The sequence below is a fragment of the Triturus cristatus genome, chromosome 3_2 (assembly GCF_964204655.1).
Source record: "Triturus cristatus chromosome 3_2, aTriCri1.1, whole genome shotgun sequence".
NCBI lineage: Eukaryota > Metazoa > Chordata > Amphibia > Caudata > Salamandridae > Triturus > Triturus cristatus.
Genome location: NC_140584.1, coordinates 1,064,404,932 through 1,064,430,787, shown reverse-complemented (window position 1 = coordinate 1,064,430,787; position 25,856 = coordinate 1,064,404,932). Strand labels below are relative to the sequence as shown.

The window sequence follows — 25,856 nt, the reverse complement described above, 5'->3', positions numbered from 1 at the left end:
GAGGGCTGGACCTCTATATGGCAGCAGAAAGAGTGACATACAAAGCGAGAGGCTGTCCCAAGAAATTTCGAAAGATATGGAGCAAATGGAGGCAGTACCATGGCCTAGAGGTGGGACACATAGGAGGAAACACATAGAGGGGTACATGGCGGGGACGGGCGGGAGGGACCAATTGCTAACGAGGAGGGCCGGGACAAGACAGTGACAGTGGTCCTCTGGAGGGGCCGTACAGACGAGGTCCTATACTAGGTGGAGAGAGGGGGTCAAACATTAATACATTCTACAAGCATGACACCGATGGACTGGTGACACATAGTTGGAGGGACGTGGGAGCGGTCGGTCCACCCTGGAGGGAGACGTGCTATGGGTTCTGTGGGGAGGGATGGGGGGCGGGGGGGAGGGATGTTGTGGGAGAAAAATAATACAAAAGCAGGATCGTGGGATTGCAAGTGAGAAGCGTACCGTGAGATACACGTGTATTCTACTGGACATACCTCAGTGCTGCGGCCCGGCCGTGGGGTGGGGCGCATAACGGCTATGATCTCATAACAAGATGTAAGTTTGTCATGGGGATCGGGACGTGTCACATCTGTAATTTTTTCATGCCTGCACAAAAATAAAGTTAAAAAAAAAAAAAAAGAATTATCACAAATAATAGTTCAATTGGTGTTAGTGTTTAGAATACAATCTCCTTGCCACACTAGATCTTGAATGGGTTCTGAGAATCCACCCATTAGGGAGATCCAGTCAGAGTCTGCAGAGTCTTTCTGTGTCTGCTTCATTGAACCTACTCTAGTGCAGAGCTGGAAACCCACAGTCCATTGTCAGGGTAATCTGGCAGGGTTGCAGGCAATTTTTAGGTCTCGCCTAGGCAGCGCGCATGCACTGCTCGAGGAGATGACCTTTAGAAATTGGTCAGCTCTTTCAAGCACTCGTGCTTGTGCTGGCATTCACCTTGCGGGAGCGAGCAGCAACACGCGTGCTAATTGATAACAGATGGCCCCGCGCCCCTGCTCGCTCCCGCAAGGCGGATGCCAGCACAAGTACGAGAGGTACTGCTTGCAGGGGCGTTCTTGAAATGTCCACTTTCCTGCTTTGTCCTGAGCTCCCGGACCGGCATGCTCCGAGGTGCTCCTGGCGGTCGCGCTTTCACTTTTGCGGCCCCGCTTGCAGTGGCGTGTTTGAAATGTCCACTTTCCTGCCCTGTCCTGAGCTCCCGGACCGGCATGCTCCTGGCGGTCGCGCTTTCACTTTTGCGGTCCCACTTGCAGTTGCGTATTTGATCTGCCATTGAACCTCCAAGACACAGCTCGCCTGGCGGTCTTGTTCTCATGAATGGTCAGTATTGTAGGTGAGTTGTGCAGAATTCATTAAGCGCCAATGTGACATTCATGGTGGCAAGCCGACACAGTGGGAACATATTGTCTATTTTAAATGCATGTAGTTATTCATTTGTGCATGTCTAGTAAGTGCTGCCTTGTCCCTTTCCTGCGCTTCTCTCTTCCTCCTCCTCTGTAGTGTTATCTCAGCAAAGGCTGGTGCCTCAGTCTATGCCCCTGCAGATATGTATATTGGATGTCTTGTCTACAGTGGTGTTATGTTCATCTTAAACCGCACTTGTGCAGCTTAAACCTGTCTGCGACCATCTCTGTGGATACACCTGTCTCCCATCCCCATCTCTGCTCATCTGTTCCCTGTGTCTCTGGCTATCGCCATCCTGTAAGAACTAAACACACACACACACACACTGTCCCCTTTTTTCTACGTCACCCCCTCTACCAGTCTGCCTGTCTTGTAGCACAAACAACATAGCCATGGCAGATTGTCTGCTGCTTGTACCATATTCTCCCTCTCTCGCTCTCATCCGTCAGTACCTCAATACTCAGGCTGTCTGTCTAATTCTTCTTCTCTGTCCCTCCCACCCCTCCTCCGCCGTCAGTGCCTTTGTATCTCATGCTCTATGTCTAATGTACTTTCCATCCCTCCCCATCTCTCTCTCGCTCTCTCTCTCGCTCTCTCGCTCTCTCTCTCTCTCTCTCTCTCTCTCTCTCTCGCTCTCTCGCTCTCTCGCTCTCTCGCTCTCTTGCTCTCTCGCTCTCGCTCTCTCGCTCTCTCTCTCTCTCTCTCCATGTACAATATAATGTCCCACTCCGGCCATATACACGTGCACACACATACCCAATTACATCCCAGTCCAGCCATATACATGTGCATACACATACCCACTTACATCCCAGTCCGGCCATATACGCTTACATACATATACACACACTGACGCATGCACACACCCGTATATGCCTGTACACGCAAACGCAGACATTGTGGCACAAATGCACAAACAGGCTCCGGACTCGTACAAAGCAAATACCCCTACACTCAGATACATAGAGACACAAATACGTGCACGCACTCAAACACACATGCAACATATGTACACATCCACACATATACACACAAACACCCACATATCACACCGGTATGCTCACACATACAGTATATACACATGCACACAAACATATACACAGGGCATTAAAACCTCCTTGGGAATGCATTTCTGCCTATTATCGTGTCATGTTTTGTAATTCACAGTTGTTTACTTTCTGTTTGCTGGCTTTATTTATTTTAGGCTGTCTAGCATCTCTTTGTCCCACCCATAGCGCATAGCCTGTTTATAATGTGCTGCATAACTAAACTCTTATAAGGTCCCAAAGGCGAGACCTATTGGCTATGCCAATGCTTGTTTTATGCAGCATGCAACTTTTCAGCTTTCGTAAACTTTAATGCCAACGTAATCAATTCCTTTGTATTTTCATTAGAGTTTGTCATGCAGTATGTAGAGCTTAATACCATTTGGCTAAAGATTTTCTAATTTCACATTGATTGAACTTTGTTGTGTTCGTAAATGTCACCTGCTGGAGCTAAATTCCATTCGCTTTTCCTATCCCAAGGTGCAAGTTCTTCAGCCTGACTGAGACTCCAGAGGACTACACCATCATCGTAGACGAAGAAGGCTTTTTGGGTAAGGCCGAAAGATGCTTTCATTTTCCTTTTATTAAGTATTTTGCAAACGGAGAATACATGTTGCTCCTGAGCAAGAGATAATAGGTTAAAGTTGCAGTGCTGCTTAGTCAGAGGGATGTGGAGTCTCCAGTGATCATAGTTGTGTGGTGAGATGGATTTGCGATCACGTGTGGCCTAAGTATGGGCTATCTTACAACCTCAAGCAGCACAGCTGAGTACTAAGAGACATGTGCAGTACTAGCAAGCAGGGCTGCATGGGAGCAGTGTGCACCCTATCCAGTAACAAGGCTGTGCAGCAGTAGAGATAAGCACCCTAAAAGGGCAGGGCGGAGGTGGCAGGAAGTATATACAGTTTACGGAATGACTAGTGAGAGGGGTGTGTTGGCCAACCTGCAGGGGTGTGTGGCTGAAAGCAGCTTCAGTTGGCAGGATTGGTTATCCGGCTAGTCATAAACCGCAAGTGGGAGAGCTGGCCAGCACCATTGATACACAGTCTTGTGTAGTAGCAAGGATGAGCAGATACAAACAGTATAGCTGTGTGCCAGGAAAGACATGAAACAAGAAACAGTCAGGCCACGTAAGTGGCAGGGTGTACAACATCAACTGACTAAAGTGGTAGTACTGTTCAGTAGGAGGGATGTGCAGCCTCATGCTACAGGGCTGCATCGTTGGGTTCATATGCAGCGTCAAGTGCTAATGTGTTGTGGGAGGAAGGGCATGAGTACTCAAGGTTCAAGGCTGCTTCTCAGATTGAAGTGTAGCCTCCATAGGGATGGTGCAACCTTGACCGGCCCAAGTGGAGATTTTTTGTTGGAGGAAACATGAGACCTTTCAAGGGGCAAGGCTGCCTTACCGGTAGGATTTCAACATGAAGCAGTGGCGCAGCGGAACGGACGGTTGTTACAGCCGTAAGTGGCAGGGCAGAGTAACTGAACTTAAGTACAGCATTATGTAGCAGGCCTGCTTAGTGGGGAGGATGTGCAATCTAAAATGTCAATACAGTACAGATTGATTGACTTGCATACCCAAACAGCAGCACTGGATAGTGGGATGGAGGTGGAACCTTACATGGCTGAGCTCCGTAGCAGGATGGAGGCGGAGCCTTACGTGGCTGAGCTGCGTAGCAGGATGGAGGTGAAGCCTTACGTGGCTGAGCTGCGTAGCAGGATGGAGGTGAAGCCTTACATGGCTGAGCTCCATAGCAGGATAGAGGTGGAGCCTTACGTGGCTGAGCTCCGTAGCAGGATGGAGGTGGAGCCTTACGTGGCTGAGCTGCGTAGCAGGATGGAGGTGGAGCCTTACGTGGCTGAGCTGAGTAGCAGGATGGAGGTGGAGCCTTCCGTGGCTGAGCTCCGTAGCAGGATGGAGGTGGAGCCTTACGTGGCTGAGCTGCGTAGCAGGATGGAGGTGGAGCCTTAAGGGACTTAGCTCCATAGCAGGATGGATGTTCAGCCTCAATGATGACAACCGCGTAATGTCTCCCTAATTACTAAGGTAAACTAAACTAAGTCATTCAGTCACTCCTGGAAAAAAAACAGGTCCTCAAAAAATAATATTGAAAGTGAGCTTGCAAGAGTGTGTGTTTGTTTATATATCTTAGACAAACCTGCGTGGGAATAGTTTCTTAAATCCATATTTAACCAAATGCACCGTAATTAAATAAGGTACATTTAGACCCCTTACCCCTAGTTAGATGGAAAGAAGTAATTTCCACATTTTCTAGCTCGACAGCAGACAATGCCGGTAGGAAACTAGCTTGGTCAGAAAGATTGGGGGCAGAGGGGTAAGCAAGCTTCAAATTTACTGAACAATCACTCTGGCTTCCCAAAATACATACATGAGAAGCAGGACATGAGGGAGCTTAAAGGCCAGTGGAAAGGGAAAGAAGGTAGACTGTTAGGGGTGCTTAAAATACAATATTTTGTAAAATAGCCAAAAATATGTAAAACTTAGAGAGAAATCCAAGGTGAAATCCGACAGACACCTCACCATACCCAACTGACAGCGCCTGTACCCAACGACTTACTAGAGAGTACAATTATTAGGGGGGTGTAACACCCCAAACCTCCCCCCCCCAAAGTTACACCCTTGAATACCGGCAAAGAAGATTGAAACACCCTCCCAGAGATCTTTCTTTAGACTTCTAAATTCCCATGCTAACAGAAAAGTGAAATGAGTAATATTCTCCCAGGGAGACTAACTCATAACCTTGTTTCATCCAGGACGTGGTAGATGTTGCTGCTTCCAAAAAAGCACAAACAGGAACCATTTTAAAACCAGGCGACCATGAGAAAGTGCTCAGAATGTGTGTGAACTAATGTTTGAGTAAGTGCTGATGCCGGAGACCACAGCACCTGATTAAAGCCGTCCGCATTATATCATTACTGCCAGGGTGGCGCGGAACGATGTAAGTACCTGGCAGCATTACTGCATGGTGGTAATGCCAGGGGGATTTGGGCTGGCTTTGTTGTTTTTATACATCAAAAGCAAACTTGTTCTCCTAAAACCATTATAGGGCTAACAAAGCTTCCTTAGATGCTTTGAAAGCAGATATCAGATGAGATATAATGTAATGTTAGACATGTAGGCATAATAATTTGCCTCAATTTGAAGGTTCTATATATGAGTCAGAGGCCTTGGGAATGTCACAAACAAGACTGTGATTCAAGGCTCATATAAGGATATTTAGTGGGTGAAGAATTTTATGGAGTGGTGTGCTAAACTGAGTGCAGTTACAGCAACATGTCAGTTTCTGGGCTGCAGTAATATCATTCCCAAATAGGGTATTGGGGCATATGTGACATAAAATGGTGGTTGTTGTGTTCCCCCCTTTCGTCTTGGTACACCCTACATCTGCTGAAAAGCAGCTGCTGATAAAGGCAAGGCCCCCCCATCTAACGCTCACTTTGTGTTGTCAATAGGGAGGTAAGACCCATTGCTCCACCACAGAGGTGGTTGTGTTTCCTTGAGTATGCAAATGCGCTAATCAAGTGTAGCCACCGTCGAGCCCAGCAGCTCCCGTTGTCACCATATTTTCATCCCGATTTGCTCTTTTCCCAACTAGATAAGGTCATGGCTACCAGCTCGCCTGTAGACTCTTTGCGATCTCTGCTCAGATTGCCATTAAGCAATGTACCCCCTATTACAATCATTTGTAATGGTGATATGGGCATCTGTAAACTGGGCTTGGCAACGCGCTTGCTATGGAAACCCAAAAGTTCTGGTGTTGGGGACCTGTCTACCCATCACAGCCCCCACACCGTAAACACCCCCCACCCCAACAAATGGCTGAGATATTAGAAAGGTGGTGGCCATCTTCAGCATCACATGTAAGGTTCTATATTGTGCTGTATCCTTCTCAGTAGGGCCTCAGGCTCAGTCATGGAACAAAAACTGCCCACATCCCAAACTCATTGAAAATCGGTAGAGTGACGCTTCCAGCCCTCTTGGCAGCCTTTGAAACAGCGGCTCTGTCTACTCTACTGACTTGCCTTTTAGGCGTTATTGACATCGATCCAACAGTTACTAAATTGTTTAAAAAAAATTCTGTAAAAGAACACTGTATGTGTACCCAAGCACCAAACTAGCAGAAATGTCGAAAAAGCTCTGGCAATTTCGAATGCTTCTACATAGCTAATACACTAACAGCCATTGCTGCAATGCGACCGGCACCAAGAAAATAACAGCAGTAATACATTTTCCCAAAGCGGCATGATTATATATATATATTGGAATTTCAATAATTTTTCCACAAATATCTGCTTATGAGCTCTGAAAGTATACAATTTGTGTCTTGAATACACACTTTATAATTTGGTATACATATATGAATTCCACCAAGCAAAAGCTTCACATTTAGAAGGATGGGCTGCATATAGGAGAGCTACTTATAGGAGCCACTAGATAGCGCCGGGACACTCTTAGGAGTAGCCGCGCGCTCTATAAGTACCCAGTAACATGGTAACATAGATAGAGAAACCTGCTCTAAACCAAATGTAATCTGTTTGGCACCTGCCATATATCCACCAGATGCAACTGGTGGAGCCCTTGGCAGTGGTCGCTGGATAAGGTACAGTGATGCAAGAGAAGGTTAGGGAGGGTGTTGCTTGATAGCGACCACCCTATGAAATTTGACATTGGAGCCATTGTTAAGACCCAGTTTTCTGGTTCCTGAGTTCTAAAAGACCTTATTGCTGATCGGTAGGTTGATGGAAGTTGATAAGTTGGTGCCATTGGCAACTTGGGGATGTGGTTATTGTCCCCTTAAGTCTTGGAGCTAGCCTATTTAATGGTCTCCCTAACTTGTGTCCCGGTCGGGTGATGCAACCGGTGTCGCTTCACTGTGCACCATACGCAAACAACCCCAGCCACTGTGTCATGTTTCAAATCTGGTGTTTGTGCTTCAATCACATTTGTTTCATCTGCGGAATTCTTTTCAACAGGATTACTCACTTCTTATGGCCTTTGATGTGGCAGGATTGGACCAGCATACACCTGACCACTGTTCAAAGAACTGTGTGTAAAGAACTTATTGAGGGTCATCTGAATATTGTGTGCTAGAAAGTATAACCCCTTCATCATCTACTGGGTTAGAAATAAGTCATGCAATGTAACTGGTCAATGATATTAGTATAAATTCAATTACCAAACTATCTTATTTTACCTGTACGCTTTTGGATATATTTTCATAATTTGATTGAGTTAGCATGCAATCATGGCAAGGAATGAATGAGTTATGAATGAATAATTCAGTCTGATAAGACCTTTGTATTTGTTTTTGAAAGATCCCATGGTTTGCATTTGCTGTTGTAGCTGCATACTCAGACCCAAGCTCCCAAGGGGTTATTGGGTTGGTCTTTGCGTTCTCGACTGATCGGGGAGGAGCATGAGAAGCACAGGCAGAGATCATCATAGACTGGGCCAAGAGCTGAGACGCTCCTTCCCCTACCTGAGGTATTAGAATCAGAATTTTCACTAGGTAGGGTGCTAAAATCGCAAGGTCCTAGCAGGGGAGTATTGTCGTACGTAACCAGTCAGGGAATTATGCACTGCACCGTCCATGGATTTACGGACCCCGCATGGACCCTCTTGAAGAGGAAACGTGTGGAGTTTCTTGAAAGGGGGTTTAGCTTGATCACCCCTGAGAGCAATGGTTTGTATTGTTTTGCATGTCCTGAACCCCAGATGTTGGGGTTGAGAGGAGCCATACGTTTCTGGGACTCGGTCATAGAATGTCCTCATATTGCAGGGTAGAATGGGCTGAGTCCACTTATTTATTTTTGTCTCGTTCTTAGTTAGTAAAGGAAAAATGAAGCACCATTGCCAAATATTTAGCATTTTACGTGGGATCTGGACACAAGAAAGCAGCCCAACAGTCAGTGGCATGTACATCAAAATGAAGGCTCCCAGTTTTCCGTTTTTACTGATTTTTTACAGATAAATACACACAGAAATCAGTGTGTTTTCGGTCTTTCTTTCTTTTTAAAAGCAGGAAAATGTAGAAAATTGTACAACTTTTAATTAACAGGCCATGCTGTCATTGCTGAATTCCATGTCGTTAGCTGTGTAGATTGACAGGATGGGTATCTCAACATAAGCCTGTGCTAAAATGCAAATTTTCATGTAGGTGTAATTTTGTATTATTTTTGGCTTCATAATACACTAAAACCCATCAGGCAGCAAGGTATGAGTGCACATTTATTTGTTAAATAAATGTACAAATATACAAATTAGAACTTCATTTATTTACGAAACACAAAATAATATGGATAAACACCGATAAGATGGCCAAATCATAAATATAGATACATACAACCGGAAATAAAAAACATAAAGCCGAGAGCCCTAATCAAAATACTGCTAACAGGTGTGCATATTTTCTTACTATCACATTGCCTAGTGACATAAGTTGCTCCATCTGGACACCATCATCAACAGTATAGTATTAAATGGGATCATAGAAAACGTATGAATATATAGATTGTCATTGTTCTGCTTTTCCGCGAGATGCTGTTTCTTAGCTCAGATGTCTTGATGGCTCGTCCACTGAAGATCTGCTTTGGGCTTCATGCATCACCATGTCCTAAGGGAAAAATGAAACATCGAGTTGATTTCCTGGTGATCTCCAAACTGCACCTCTGTGGTTATGGCGACCTTGGGCTGGACCTGGCTGCTGGATGCTGAAGCCCCCTAATCACTCTTCAAAGATATTGTGCTGATGAGTCCTCTCCCGTTGAATAATCTCCAGCTACTGTTCCGGATAAGCTGATTTACTCACTCATTTCTTCACCTGCAGACCTTTGAGCTTTGACCTTGTATGTGTACAGCTTTACAACTTTTACGAATTTGCTCAATAATTCTCTAAATGCATCTAGAAGGTGACAGTCGTAAGATTGCAGGTTTACTCCTGGAAAACCTTTGTGAATTACATTTTTTCATGAGCAAACCTACAGTTGCTAACTTTTTTTTCTTGTTCTGCATGTGGAAAATATTTTTCCTCTTGTAGAAAAAAGGATTCATTCACACGTACACTTTTCCCTCTCATTGACCGCTGATGCGGATATAACGAGCCCCATCTTAAGCGGAAGATCCCCTTTTCTGGTGTGTTTATTGGCCACACCTATATGCGCTGCGTTGGCGGATATGATCCACGCCCAGCACAGTTTTTTGGAAGGATGCAATTCAGCATGCTCCAGGTTGCTTTCTTTTTTAAAAGTTATTTTTTGTTAGTCTTTGGCAGTAGGAAGAGCAGCGTCACCTCCTTGCTTCTTGTCGCGCTTCCCTAATTTCTAGACGCCGTTAGTCCAGTGAGGCAGAGCGCGAAGCCTACATCCCGCTGACGTTAAGGCACCATAAACTGAGGTGGTACCGTATTACTGGTCACAGCTTCTACAGAGGCAACATGTGAAGGCAGGTACAAGCAGGTATGCTCGAGCCCTGACCTTTGAATTCACTCCACTCCACTACAGAGTTTCCACTACATGTACCAGAACCGCCACCTACAACTGAGCGGAATGAAAATGTGGTCTTACATTATGCAAGAACATATATTCTCATCCATAAAATGTGTAGTGAAAAGGTGGTTTGAAGAACCAGTATTTCTTCACACATGCTGCTGACCTGCATTTTTTGGGTGATAGCACTCATTTTTGGGAAACAGGGCTTATTTTTTTATCTGCAGACTTTGACCCAGAACAAGAGAGGGAAATACAGAAAAGGAAGAAAGGAGGAGAAAAATAGAAAAGCACTGAGAAAAGAGAAAGCAGAGATGAAAAAGAACCTATAAGAATGTGCTAAGGAGATGGGGACTTTATGGTGATGGAAGAAAGAGGCATGAAATGGAATCAAAACCTAGGCTGCCTAAGGTATTCGGGAGTCCCAGCGTTCAGAAGAGCTAAATAATAAGCTAATTTGTAAAGCCCTTCGCTACTTCAGATGAAGTGACCCAGCGCTAAGCTCTCTGTTCCCATGAGGAAAGCTCATGTAAGAATTTTTGGAAAATTAAGAGCAAGAAATGAAAAACAGTTTTTTAGCTGTTTCCTAGTAGAAGCTTCACAAGGAGCCAGTAGAATTGTTTCAGGCACAGAGTTCCAGCTCGTAGGCGCCAGGTAGCTAAAAGAGCTGGCTCCGATCCTGACTTTTGTGCATTTAGGAACAACAGCCAGTTTGGCTTCCGATGATCTCCGGTGCCTCGCTGGCACATAAGGGTTGACCAGTGACTGAAGATAGCGCTGGCCAACATTAGGTAATGCCTTGTAACAGTAGCAGAGAGCTTTGGACGTAATTCTCTGCCTCACCCGGAGCCTGTGCAAATTGCTCAGACCCGTTCCAAATGAAGCGGGTTTGGGACGATTCAACAGCAGGCGTGTTGCAGAGTTTTGAACCGTGGTAGCGGGCTGAAGAGAAAATCGTATGACCTCTGCACTTTATTTATTACAAATTGTGCACTGAGTGGTGTCCTCTCACGCAGGTTAACTGCTGGTAACTGAGTTCCTCCAGTAGCGAATCATTTATTCTCAGCGTCTTCTGCAGACGTGTTTGCAGTTGTTGGATTTCAGTTGGTTGGTTGTTTTTTGTTTAAATCTTTTTATTAGGGTTTTGCATACAACTTATCGCAATGTATATCAACTGTATTACAGACGAACCATTTTTGTGCATCATTATGAATTATCATTCCAGTGTACAAAGGGTGATTGTATTAGTTACTTAGTCTCTGGAGCCTTCTGATATTGCTAAAACCGTCTGTCTCCTTCTGATGCATTCCAGTAGACCGTCATGCGCATCGTTACGACTGTACCGATGTGTCACGTGTTTTCTAAGGTCAACTCAGTCTCCCCTTTGCTGTCTGTGTAGCTCCTCCCTCATAACCAATGTAATCATCTATTACTTTTAACTAGTGCATCGGTGTTTGAACTGCCGATGGGATCAACTACGAACTGTGGGGAGAAGAGGAAAAGACCGTAGAGAGGATGGAGAAACTAAAAAAAAGGGGGTGAAGGGAAATTAATGGGAGGATCGTGAGAGGGGGAGAAGGTGTAGGGCGGGCAAGGATAAGCTGCCACGGTGAGCTGTGCGTAGTTTGAGTGTAGGTGTGTTGGGCGTGTTCTGGGGCAAGCTAGGGAGGAAGCGGGCCTATATGCGGGCGCGCGATAAGGGCTGGGGCTTCCACCCGCCTCTCCTGATTGAGCTCCCTACTTGTCTATTGTATCGCTAGCGTTATGCGTGTGTCCTGAGTGGCGGGGGGAGCAGGAGCAGTGCGGGAGGTGGGCTGTGTCGTGTCCTGTGCGTCTCTTTCTGCGCACTCCTGTTTGAAGTGTATTAGGAGTTGTGCCCATTCCATGGATATTGGATGTTTGCGGGTGCCCCTCACCTCTTCCTCTCATAATGTCTCTTCCTCCGCCGCACCCCATTTGAGTAGTGCTCCCGTCCAGGCTGACTCCGAGGGCCCCGCTGGAGCCCTCCAGTGCATAGCTATGTTCCATTTCGCTAAGAGAATGGCCAAAGATGTGAACTTCCATTGTACTTTTGCGGTTTTCTTTTTCTGGAAGATCCCCAGAGCGCACGCCTCCCACGTGGAGGCATTCGGGAGATTAGTCGTCGATCGGAGTGCTTGGTGCACTCTATCCCAATATCTTTGTATGGAAGGGCAGGTCCAAAACATATGTTTGAAGTCTGCTTCTAACATTTGACAGCGGGGGCAACGGAATTGCGTATCGGGGTAGAACCGGTGGAGCTTGTCCGGTGTAAGATACGCTCGGTGCAGGATGTTGAACTGTATGTTTTTGAAGCGCGCATTCCTGGATACCTTTTTTGGAAACTCCAGAGCTCCGCGCCACTCATGTCATGGAACGCTCAGCCCGCATCGTCCTCCCATGCACCCCGGAGCCCGTCCAAGGAGACGTCCGTCAATTCCCGAATCGCTTTGTAATGCCACGTGATTAGGTGTCCACCGGCCACCATGCGCAACAACGTGTGTAACACTGGATGTGTCGGGGGCTCCCCGTCCCGCATATTCCAGAATTGGCTACCACTGTCTAAAATTTGTCTGTGACGTAGGAACTGTCCATGAGGGAGGTCATACCATTCAACCAACTGAGCATATGTCTTCAGTTGTCCCTCATGGAATAACGCCTCCATCTCTGTGACGTCATGGTCAGTCCACACTCGAAGGGCTCCCGCGGTGTAGTACCCGCCTTTCTGGGGGAATCCCACCAGGGGAAGAAAGGGGGAGTATAGTGGTTGGCCCTTGGACATACGGTGTATCCGCATCATGCATCTGCGGACTACGACAACCTGTAGCGGGTGCGTGCGTGCTGGCTTAGTACCTGGTAAGGGCAGTCGTCTGATCGCGGGAAGGGGCATTCTGCCTCTCTCGGTGACTGTCTCTACCACGTGTTTCTCCGCCGTCCAGTGAGACAACCATTGTAGCTGTGCCGTGAGGAAATATGATTCAAAGGATGGAGCTCCTAGGCCTCCGCCCGTCGTAGATAGGTATAGTGTGCGCAACGCCACTCTATGGCGGCCGCCACCCCAGATCAGGGCTGTTAATAGCGTGTCTAGCTCCCGGAAGAAGGAGCGCGGTGGGATTACAGGAAGGTTCGCGAAGTAATAGAGCATTCTCGGTACCATAATCATTTTTGCTATGGCGACACGACCAATGGGTGCCAATGGTAACGTCTTCCAGAATCCCACCGCCGTTCTCAAACTTGTCAGCGCCCTTTGGTGGTTACCCTCAAAGAGGTCTTTGGGGGAGTGGTACAGTCGCACTCCTAAGTATCTAGGGGCTGTCTCGTCCCACGACAGCGTCTGAGCACCCAGTGTTATCTCCAGGGGCCCTGTTGGGGCACCCAGAGGGAAGATCGACGATTTCCCCCAGTTCACTTTAAGTCCCGAGGTCTCTCCGAATTCCCGTAACGTGGTCCATATTGGTGTGAGGTCATCCGAGATGTCACGAACATATATCAGGAGATCGTCCTCGTATAGTGACACGCAATGGGTTGTGTCCGCTATGGGGATCCCCCATGCCTCCTCCTCCCGTCGCAGTCTTATGGCCAAGGGTTCCATCGCCAAAGCGAAAAGGAGAGGGGAAAGGGGGCACCCGTGTCTGGTCCCTCGGGTCACCGGGAACGGGGCCGATATGAGTTTACCGAGTCGCATCCTGGAGGTGAGATCTCTGTACAGGAGTTGGGTGTAGGCCTGTAGTGTGGGACCGACATTTACGCACTGCAAGACCACAACAGGGTGTCGAACGCCTTTTCTAGGTCCAAAATCAGACATGCCGCTCGGGGATAACGCTCTTTTATTTGATCCTGGATATGAAATAATCAACGCAAATTGTGTGAGGTGTTGCGACGGGGAACGAATCCGCATTGGTCGGGATGCACCAATGCTGGAAGTATTTGACTGTAACGATCAGCTAAGATTTTCCCCAAGATCTTACAGTCTGCATTCAGGAGCGTTATCGGCCGGTAGGAAGCCGGGAGCGTGGGGTCTCTGTGTGGCTTCAAGAAGGTCACTAGGATCGATGTCCGCTGCGATTACGGGAGTATCTTGTTGGCTAACGCCTCCTCGTATATGAAGGCCAGTCGCGGCGCCAGCTGTGCCGCGAACGTGTTGTAGTACTCGAGTGGGAATTCGTCCGTGCCCGGCGCCTTCTCGCGAGCCAAAGACTTGATCGCTTGCTTCACGTCAGCGGGTTTGATCTTCTTCAGTTGGTTGGTTGTTGGTGATTTTTTCCTAACTTTTTCTTTTTCGTTATCTTCCTTGATTCTTCTGCTTTGTGTTTTCTATTCTGTCAAAACCCCATTCATAGTGCTGCGGACTCCACCTTTTGGATCTGGCCCTCCTTTTGAGATACAGTGGCGGGCACCAGGATGGCTACGGGCCTCGGATAGCAGTTGAATTTCATTGATTTACTATAATGTGTCTTCATATAGCACAGCATCCGCCTATCACTAGGTCTCTTGGCGCGGACCCCATTTGCAGCGGTCTTCTTCAACTGGTGGCTTGGAACCGGGGCCAGACTGGTCCTTCTGCATCTCCAGCACTTCCCTGGTAGGCTGCAAGCTAGGGTGGTGCTTTCAGAGCATCATAGGCTGACATGACCCAGCCGTGTCCCCATGCTTCCTGCAGAGTGGAGCTGCTTTGAACATTTTTTGCCAGAGCTGATTTTGGTGAGGAGTGCAAGTACCCAGAGAATACCACACCTACTATTCCTTGCTCACAAATGCAGGTCACGATTGTTCCACGAACAATCCGCCATGCTACGTAGGTCAGAGGAGTTCCTAGGCACCTGGGGGAGAACTAGAACCTTCTTATTCACGGAGTGGAGTGTTGGAGGTGAGGAGATGGTGAGCCCTGAAGCAGCAGCTTCGGGAAGGATATGAATTAAGGGCCACATGTATGGAAAAAGCATTTTGCGATTACCAAATAGCGATTTTTACTGAATCACTATTTGGTAATCAAAGAACCCTATGTAGGTAAAGAATTGTTAAAGATTTAGTGAATCCATAATATTACCAATTAGCGATTTGGTAAATAGGTAATCACCATTAGGTAATACTACTCCATTCGTTCTACAAATGGTTTTGCATTAGCTAATTCACGATTACCTAATTGTTAATCGCAAATGAGGTGATGCAAAGCCAAAAGTGCCCAGGGGCCTGAGGCCCCCCTGAAGCACCCCAGAAAATAAAATTTGCACATGTAAAGTGCACACATGCACCAGAGGCAAGTGTGCACTACATGGCACTTTGAAAAATGCATTTTTGTGCATTTTTCAAAATTTGCACATGGTTACCATCGACTTGGAGGCGATAGTAATAGCCTTTTCATAAATGCACAGTTTGCAATTAGAACATTCTCGTACATATGCTAAGGGGATTGGAAATTGGGATTCCCTATTTGTAGTCGCAATTTTAGGTAATAGCTATTTTGTGATTACCTAACATTGCGACTGCAAAGCGTTTCATACATCTTGATAGTCTATTTTGCATTCGAAAATGGCCGAAATTACCGAGTCGAATGCAAAATTGTTTGACACATGTGGCCCTACATCTGGCATTGTCTGTAAAAGCACCTAGAACACTTAGGGCCAGTTTTACCCTACTGGTGCCAATCACGATCCTCATTCTCTCATTGCATGCTGATATTGCACATGTTGCATGGACCTCGGTGCTAATCTGCCAATAGTCTCTCGAGTGTACTTTTCTAGAGTATTAAGTGGGTCATTGAATACCCCGGTGCTGGAGAAGCCATTTTGTTCTTAATAACTGTCTAGGGCCCATACACCACCGCAACTGAGCCAGGGCAGATCTGCCGGGACAGGCAAACTACCAGTCGCTAACGTAGCAATAATTGTGCCAATAATTGCCTGTGTGTTGTTAGAGAATGAACCAGGAGCAGAAATTGCTTCTGCGATTTGAGAGATGAAATCTCCATCCAGAGAAGGAACTTGCGTTGGCGTGGCAATGAAATACTGCTGGATGTTAAACCAACCTGACCATTTAATCAACAGCAATCGACTCTGTGGACCACCGGTGTGAAATTGAAAAGGTTCTGTGAAAAAAAGGTCCTGCTAACAAATCAACACTAGATGCGAGTTACTCACCCAGAGCTCTTTATAGCAAACACGATCTGCGTCGGTAATAAAGGTGTCTGCTGGAATGGAACGATACAAATGAAAAATAAGAGACAGGGACATATTTATACCTTAGGAAGGTGAATTAAAAAAAATGATGAGCTCTGGTTGTTACATTCTTCGGCATCTTTTAGTTTTTTTTGTTTTTTTCCCAACAAAATGCATCCAGTGTATAGTTAATAGTTTTATCAAAGCCAACATTCGCTCAACTCTTTGGCCATCATTGGAAACGAACCCAGAGTACTGACATGCCCGTTGCGTCTTTAACATTTCTGCCAGCCGGCCGGGCGGGCAGCCTATTTTTAAACAATCAGAGCGTTGTAGTTCTTATACCTTTTGCACCAGTATTGCAGTCTTCTCGGCACTGTCATACTTCATTTGCACAACGCAGTTGCATGCAGGGTGTGACGTTGCTAAAAAGCACAGAAAGGTCATCCAAGAAAGCTTTGATCAGTGCAAGTTTAGTTCTGTTGGCTTAGCCCAGAGAGGAGAGGATTGTTGTAGCCAAAAAATAAATGTGTTAAAGTTTGCGATAGGATATACCCAGCATGCTATAAGTGGTACCTGTATCCATACAAATAAGCACTTTATTAAGGACAACAACCGACTAGACTAGGTTCAAACAGGCGTCGGGTCAGGATGCAGCTCCACAAATCAACTTTAAAATGAATAAATGATGCCGATATATACTAGATAAAGGTGACACGCGTCACCTTTATCCAACTGGACTCATTAGCAGCCTGCGACATGGTTAATTACAGCACTCTAGTGAACACCTGCAAAGATAGAATGGGGCAAATGACACAAGGTGGCTCTCATCATACCTACAAAACCGGTGCCAATTCATAAGAGCGTCCAACATCCTGTGTAACCCTCCGACGATCCAACAAAGAGTTCCCCAGGGATCTATTCACTTTCGTTCCATATTCAGCCTTTACACAGAGCCTTCAGCCACCACTCGCTGTTGCTGTAAGAACTCATATCAGGTCTATGCAGAATACTCCCAGCTCTATCTGAAAAGGGCCTGCTCTAAGGGTGCTAAATTCATGGCCAATGCTCTAGAGTGCAAGACTGGATTTCATTTCACCACATAAAGTGTATCCCTAATACAATGTTCCCCCCTGCTGTTTCCTCCTAATGGCCTTATTATGCTTCAAAAATGTATCAGTTCACTTACAGTACCAACCTGCTCTCAATTTCTCTCTTTTTCTTCAACAGAAACCTTAAACTATTATCGCACATCTACACAGTGGCAAAGTAGGCCCAATTTTAACTTAAACTTCTCAGTGAGATCAAGACCCAAAACTTGGGTCATGATTTCAAGGTAGTAATCCGATCTCTTCGACGATCGGGATTCGACTCTAGAAACTCCCAACTCCTAGAAATCCCAAAACTGCACTAGCGTCTCCCAAAGCCACATAGCCAGACAGACATATTAGTAGAGCACACATTGACCTCAAGGAGTTCTCTGGCGCTATTGACAGATACATTTCACCCAACTCGGTGGTAGCAATTACCCTCCGTATGGCTGCCAGGCTGGTAATGGATTCCAGAATTTTGAACCACATCTTTCCAATTCTGCACACGATGGAATGGCCACCCATTGGAGCATCCTTAAACATAAACCCATGATTTTGGAAACTCTTCCTACAATGCTCCGAAACTTTGAGCATCTCTGGCAGGCAACACCCCAATCAGAACATTCTCCTTGAAACGCTAGGACCTAAGAAGGTAACAACTCTAACGCTATCCCTCTTGGAAGTGCGACTACGGTGTAGGACGCCATCCAATCTTAATTCAGGACGGTTCCATACTACAAGGATTTTTACAAAAATAGTGGACAGGCCTGCTGTTTCAGCACCATTTCCACCTGTGAAATAACCTTGAGATCACTGCTGTTTTTAAAAAGGGTACTCATTTTGTATTTGTTTGATCCTGCAGGATGCTGTTTTCCCTGCTTATTCCATTCATCCTTTGTAGCTCTTTCATTCTATTTTATTATATGTTTGGAATATTGTACTACTATATACCATATGATACATTACATTTTCCACTGTTTTCCTGAAACTGTTCGTATGTAAAGTGTCTGTCACCCATTAAATCCAAATGGGTTCTTTCACCCATTAAAATCTCGTCAACGCTATATAAAAACTACTAATGCATAAATTAATAAAAACTCATTGCACCACCTGGACAGAGCTTTACTACCCAGTGTGGGTTTTAGATTTTCTGAAATGCTGTACTTTATTGCCAGCACTTCCCTGGTCAGGTAGTGCTGTGTTTTCTGCTGAGTGCAAAGTCGTCACTAAACATGAGGCAATGGTCTATAACCTCCTCTCCCCAAACCCACATTTTCTGGGAATAGGAAACGAATCGTAATTGCCTGTCTAAAGGAGATATCTTTATGGATGTTTAAATGTGGTGGGGGTCACAATAGCTCATTTTAGCTCTCAGGGGGCAAACCCCTGGGAAAGTGATTAATTAATTCAATTAGCCATAATGTAGGAAGGCTTAATATATGTACAGAGGTGATGGGGGAGAGACTGTGTGAAGAAATGTGTGCATTTGCTGTTTTATAGAGAAGTTCTGTTTGCATTGTAGCATTTATATAGAGCTTAATACCTTCATGGAGGGCGCTGAGTGCTTTTTTGGATGGAGAGCATGCTTCACCATGGGGAATGTGTGGCTGGCAGAGTGTTGTGCTTGTTGTGATCCTATGTGGAAGTGTTTAGGTGTCACGTGAGTGACCAGAGAGGTCATGTTGTCTTGGAGTGCTGCGCCTAGCAGTGTGATGAGTAGGCACTGTGGCAGATTGGTGCACACATTATAATTATAGTTTGCACTAAATCATATTGGCAGATACACAGCACCAGCCCTGCCGAGGGGCAGCAGGGTCCTGTATGCGGATGGGCAATAATCAGCGACGGTCCAGTAATCCATATGGCAACATGCGCAAGACAGAGATGCTGTTAGAGGAATAAAATGTTTCCACATTGGAAAGAATGGGAGTTGGTAACATGAGCAGTACCTTGGCAATCGGAACAATAGCAACATAGTATTTAAAAGGCCCAGATTTCACCTCCTTGAGCTAGGCTGAAAGACACCAAGTGTTTGAGACTGAATTCACACCCCAAGCCTCTCTCGTGCACCCGAATGCTCTCAAAGTTGGACTAGCAGAAGTTCGGAATCTTAAGTAGGCCTATATCCTGCACATAACGAAGGTGAGAGGCAGCACGAAAAGTAGTTGTGCGGCTGCGTGATAGGCTTCTATCGTCACCCCTTCAGGTGAGCCCAATACTTTTTCTTAGATCCCAGAAACACTTACCATTTCTAGTGTTACAGAAGACACCCTCCTGCCATTCATGAAGTTCCTCCCAGACAACTTTAACTTTCGTTGTTAGTAAGGAATGGAATTTCAGGGTAAAAAGGAGACAGTAGACTTACCCAGCTTCCTTTCTTTCAGCTAGGACAGCAGCATGAGGAGCAGTCTCGTGGCCTTGAGGTTTCTCTCAAGCAGTGCTTAATTTAAGTTGGGTACCGGTGCTCAGCACCGGCACTTAATCATCAACACCGGCACTTTTTATGAGCACCAGTCAAAGATACATACAATCATGATAGGCACGGGGAGATTAAGTGATTTGTCCAGAATCACAGAATGTTGAGCCGACGCCGAGACTCAAACCTGGTTCCCCAGCGCCGAAGTCAGCAGCTCTAGCCATTACACCACATCCTCTCCCCTCTTTCATGGTTAGTAGTTGGTTCTGTTTTAGGCGGCGCTAACAGGAGAAATATGCTGGAGCAAACCGCCTCCTGACGAGAGCCTTATGTTTTTTACAAATTAACCACTGCTTTCAAGGCATCATCACCAGGTGCTAAGGAAGGCCCGCCCTTCAGTTCCTGCTCGAAAATAGGCGAACACTGCCTTAATTTTTATGTCATGGGAACGGGAAACACATTTATGAGCGTTATTGTTTGAGACAGTTTCAGTTGCAGCAGAAAAGTCGTAAACAAATTTCTCAGCATTACCTAACGGCGGAATTCAAACATACATAATGAGGTAATGAAGTCAGCCTTAGTAACCCTGAGGTGTATTGCTTGGCCTCAATAGTCCTTCTTCTCTTTCTTGTCTACCACTGCACTCTGGACCTTGGAATTATGTTTTGCTTTTAATCCGTTACATCAAAATTACATCCAGTCCTTGCCTCAATAGCGCACATACTCAAGTCACAATGCTTTTGGATTTTGTAGATGTTCTTGTGATAATGCATTACCTCAAATGTTGCTTTAAATCAACGCCTGATAAATGTTCAAAGTGAAGCTCTTTACAGGGGGATGACAAAGCCACATTGAAAGCAGTTCCATTTTCCCTGCATTGCCTCAGTACCTGTTTGATAACAGCTTCCCCTGCAACAGAACATGTTCTCTATTCCACAGCCGCCAGCCCCTCCGATCCACACTTGAAATCCAAACCACATAGGCATAATGCAAACGTGGGCCTGCAGAGTACCCCTACCGCCAAAAGACATAATTGAGGGGGTTACAAGTCTACTTACTGTCTGCACCGGTGCATGGTTGTGTGTTAAAATATAGTTAAGGGGAAATATAAGGTCATGTTTTAGAAGGTTAAGGAAAGAAAGGCAGGACTATGGTTTGCCGGGTAGAGTGTGGACTGGAGGTGTGAAGGCTAAAATGTGAAGGAGGTTATTCAGCAATAACACATTGGATCCTATACATAGTATGTATGCTTTTATGCACCTTGATGTTCGGCAAATGAAAAGAAAGAGCATTTATAATTTAAATTGTTAAATCATTTACATGCTACACGATTGTGGCAAATTTCTACCTAAGAAAAAGTCTGTGATATGAAACACAAACAATTCACAGCACCACGAACACAGATGATAAATGTAATACCCCCAATAGAAAACCAAATCTCATTTCTATTTCAAGAAATGTAGACCAGCTTCCTTCCATCAGAGCTGGCAGTGGGTGGCTTCTGTAAGTAAATTAGCCTTTTTTTAAACAGCCAACGTGATTTATTGGCGTAGGTCGAGCTTGTTTCTCTTCAGTCGTTTATAGGTCTTTCCTAAGACTGAGCATGCGCTGCCTGTTGCAAGACATATTCTTACCCAACTGGGCTTTGAGGCCACCAGTTCCTTACCATTGGTTCGCTTTATTGACACTCTCACTTCTTATTCGTCATCTGCTGTAGGTTCTCCTTCCTCTTCTGATGTTTGTCCCTCACATGGACCCATTACTTGTGTCCACTGCCCCATTTTCAGGGTCTACTTTTTTCTCTTCGGTTAGGCACTATATGATAGTGTATGCGTTTTCCAGCTGTCTGCCTCATGTACTTTGTGTTCCTCCTTCTAGCCTCTGTATTTCTCCCCTTGCGCTCCCTTTCTTCTTCTCTGCCCGCCCAACCTCCAATGCTGTTCTTGCATTCCCACCCCTCTTGTCTGTATGCTCCTCCATCCCTGCCAACCCACCCTCCAAGTAGTAAGTTCTGCAAATAAAACCGGCTTGGCGAGTAGTGAACTCTTGGGATGGACTTTTAGTGGCGTCTAGCACTCTTCTCTTCCTGTATGTTTGGTCAGTGTGTCTTAGATGATAACCAATGTTTGTTCCTCCTCTATGGAACTACAAGCCCATGCTCAATGTGGGTTGCAGCAGGTACTACAGAACAAATCTGTCTGCTTTGCGAAATGGTTTATAGTATGCAGTCGGTCCGGCGTCTTTATCAGTCATAGTGGACCCTGGTGTTGATACGGAGAATATTGCATGCTCAGTTACCAGTTCATTACGGTGCTATATGTTTCATTTATTCTTTCAAGCTGTTTCTCTCTCTGATCTATCAGTGAACTTGCCCCACTCAGGATAATGAATACATGCTTCCTCTCCTTTGGTTTGCTTCCAAGCACCTGTCCAGATTAGGGCAGTTGGCATGAGGAACAAACTGTTCTAGAAACCAGATCTGCTCAGCCTGCAGAGATGAACAGTCGGATGCTCGGCTGAGAGGTCGCTGCATGCGTATAAGGTTTCTCAGGTAGCCTGCAAGCGAGGCCAATGAAGGTTGGCACGGCTTCCAGGTTGCCCAGTTAAAGCTGGATGGGCAGAGATGCCCTGGTGCCACCCTCATGCCTGATGCTCTTCACACGCAGTCCTTCTGTTGGAAGTTACACATTGAAGCGCACTGCGCTTCCAACTCATTTGTCCAGTTTGAAGTACAAATAGATGTCATACGGTGTCTTCAAGTAATGGGTACACTGTGTACTTCGTTCAGTGTTAATTATTTGGCTTTTCAATATTCACCTCTGCGTTAATGATACCAATGAGTATTGTGCAGTGTCATGCTGTCGATTCTCCATGCCCTTTATTTACTAAAGACGCACTGGTGAAGCATCCCCGGTGAGTTTAAATCTCCAAACGCATGTACTTTACATCTATTCTTTTGTTTGCATCCTTTTTTGAGTTCTTGTCTCGCACTGTCACTAGACATTGGGACCTGTTTGATACCACATGGACGAACTGGGGAACAGATCTCCACATCGTCAGATCATGTACCAAATCCACCTTCTTGACTTTTCTATAGTTCAACAACCCTTGATAAAGCCAGTGCTTAAATTGAGCCTGTGGTTGCCGGTAGGGACAACCAGCACTCATTTTTGGTGACTGGCACTTATTTTCCCTCATCAGACATTTCCAGAGAGCAAGAGATGGAAAAACACACAAAGGGGAAAGAAGGAGGAAGAGAAAGACAGACAATCTGAAACCTGGAAGAGTGAGAAGTCAGTGCCTGGAAGTGGATTAAGGAGGCCTGAGGTGGATTCAGGAATATGTAGCCTTGGTTTTCGGCACACTGACATTAACAGCACCGGCTATTGTTGTCAATACCATCAAGTTTTGGGAACTACTCTAAATTGACTTGCGCTGCCTTCCACATCCTCAGATTCTGAAGTCCTTCCTAAGTCTGAGGCAGCCGATAACTACCACAAGGCCACATGTACATTATTATGAGTTCAGCATTGATCATGCTTTTTTCATGTCACATAGGCTTACTTCTTTGTGAGGCCTACAAAAGAAATTTGTTCTGAATTATACAAACTTTATTTTTTGCATGGGTTTATCGCTTTGCAATCTAGATCTGTTCGTAAACTTAAAGATACTGGTAATGATAATGTGGCCAGGTGACTCCGATTAGCAAGAACAGTCCCAGTTTCTTACTATCCATCCTGGCAAATTTCAGTAAATTTAAGGAGTCTTGGTTTTTAGAGGTCAGAAGACCTCAGACAAAGACATGTTTTCATGTGTTCTAAATCTAGAATAATTAGCAGTCACTAACAGAAAGCAATTTATTGAACACTGATGCTGCTGCGTGTACTAGCTGAATTTAGTTTCCCTTGTTGACTGTGTTTTCTATGTTAGTGGGTTTTGTCAATTATGCCATTAACTGCCTCTTGGTTGATGCAGAATTGTAGTCCTACTTCTATGTGTTTTTTAATGTCCCAGGTTTTGGCTTTCAAAAGTGCCTTGAAGCTGCACATCCTCACATTGAACCTTTCACAAAATTATAAATAAAATGTCATTTGGCAGGAAAGATGTCCACATCAATGACCTTATTAATAGAACTGCAAGAGTAGGAGCTAAGGTAGTAGCCAACTCATGAAAGATATCCACAGGACAGGAGTCAAGAGGGACCCCAGGCTTAGTCCGTAAAATATCCTCCCTTAAAAGCCTCATATAATGCTTCTACTTTATTTTTAAAAACATTAGCTAAATTGTCGCAGAAATCTTGCGTGGGAACTACGGTAATAGCGTCCAGAGGATGACGGAGCATCTGCACTCTTTGAAATAATTCCTTGGAGGATTTTTACTTCCTGTTTTGATTTTGGCTGTAAAAAAAATTTGTTTTTCGGTTTTTATTTCTACTTTGTAGGCCGATAAAAGCCTCCTGTATTTTGCTTTCTCATCTGGAGAATAACTAATCCTCCAGATTTTCTTTTGTCTCCTGCAGGCTCTTTGGAGTTCCTTAAGTTTGGAAGAGTACAATCCGGCTGTGGGGCCGGATCTCTGTCTTCTACCACTCTAAGAGGAGCCAGTTTATTGGCTCCAACCTTAATCTAAAATTTATATTTTTCTGCGATTACTTTCACTTTCCCGGTCATTATTGGAAGAGATAAATTCAAGAATGATGCTAGCTCTATCTTATCCATCTTGTTCCAGACTCGAACCCTTTTATCTGCACCCCTACCCTTCTCATTCCATTTGGGAGTAGAAACTGGGAGCATGAATTTAATCATCAAGTGATTAGACCATGTGACCGAAAGAATTCTCTCAATCAATCAATCGGGAAAATTAGATAAAACTATGCAAAGTGTTGCCTGCAGAATTAGTCGGGTTTTACCAATAGATGGCGGCCGAAGTTAGCCACGTTGTTAATTAACATTCTTGAGTCTTTGTTACTTATATCCTCTAGATGAAAGTTTAGATCTGTCAAAACTGTGTGATTACCACAATGAATGCTATTTTCCAACAGGTCACTAATAGCCTCCAAAAATGTAAGTCTAGGGCCAAGGAGCCGATAAATTAGTAACCCATAAAACCGTGACTTGTGGTCTATTTTACAGTTAAAAGTAAGAGCTTTGGCCTCTGTGATCACTAAGGGTTCACATTTAATGTCAATGTCATCTTTATGAATTACTGCCAGGCCTCAACCCCCACACCCCCCCCCTTTGCCTAATCTACACTAGTCCATAACTTGCATACCCTTCTGGGAGAGCAGCTACAATAGTCTGAAAATGTGTCTGCCTGTGTCTCAGTTAAAAAGCAGATATCAGGGCTATGAAAATCCAAATAGTTGAATATCTCAAATTTGTGCTTAATTGCAGATCTAGTGTTTAACAGGGCACAGATTAGACTAACAGATGGGCTGCCATAAGAGCTCGGCAAACCGCCGTCACTAGCGGATATTGATTTATCTCGAATAGGCTTAAGTGAGCAGGTGAAATTACAATTTGCACATGTATAGTTTGTGTCCCTCAAATTAAACCTTTTACCATCTACATTATATCACAGCAGAGACTCACTTGAGTAGCTAAATAATTGGCATGGGGTCCTGGCACAGGCCACAGTCTGGTCGTGGACGCGTGCAGATGAGTTTTCCGTAGGCGTGTCCGTTGCGTGGACGTGGTCTGTGTTCGAATTTCAAAGCCGGCAAGGGGCGTGGCCGGGTAGTAGCCAATGAGGGGATCGTGAGTCAACGCTCATTGTAGAAAGGTGATTGGGCCAAAGAAAAGCCACAAACCAGGTTCCAGCAACCCCTACACCGGGCTCAGGCTCCCCTGAAGACACGGTACATAGTGGGAAATAAAATCTTAATTCAAATCTTAGCTAAAGGAAAAGTGAAAAAACGTAAATAATAAAATTAAGAGATTTTTCCCCCCGGAGTTTTATATAGTGCGAACTAGACCCAAGGTATCGGAGCGCTTTACATGAGCATCCGTTGCATTTCAGGTGGACACATTCATTGGTTTGTTAGGCACGGAGAGATTAAGTGGTTTGCCCAGAATTACAGGATGTTGAGCATCCCTGCCGAGACTTGAACCCGGTTCCCCAGCTTCGAAGTCAACAGCCCTAGCCGTTAGGCCACATCCTCTCTTATCCTAATAAGAGGTCTTAATAATATCAATAAGTTGTA

At 45.2% G+C, this 25,856-nt stretch overlaps 1 protein-coding gene across 1 annotated transcript in view; it reads left to right on the top strand.

Moving 5' to 3' along the window:
* Positions 1–25,856, top strand: part of CASTOR2 (cytosolic arginine sensor for mTORC1 subunit 2) — a 428,746-nt gene that overhangs the window by 209,989 nt on the left and 192,901 nt on the right. Inside the window, exon 2 of the mRNA XM_085649800.1 lies at positions 2,949–3,019. Coding sequence (XP_085505926.1) covers positions 2,949–3,019 — 71 coding nt within the window. The remainder of the gene's footprint in view (positions 1–2,948; positions 3,020–25,856) is intronic.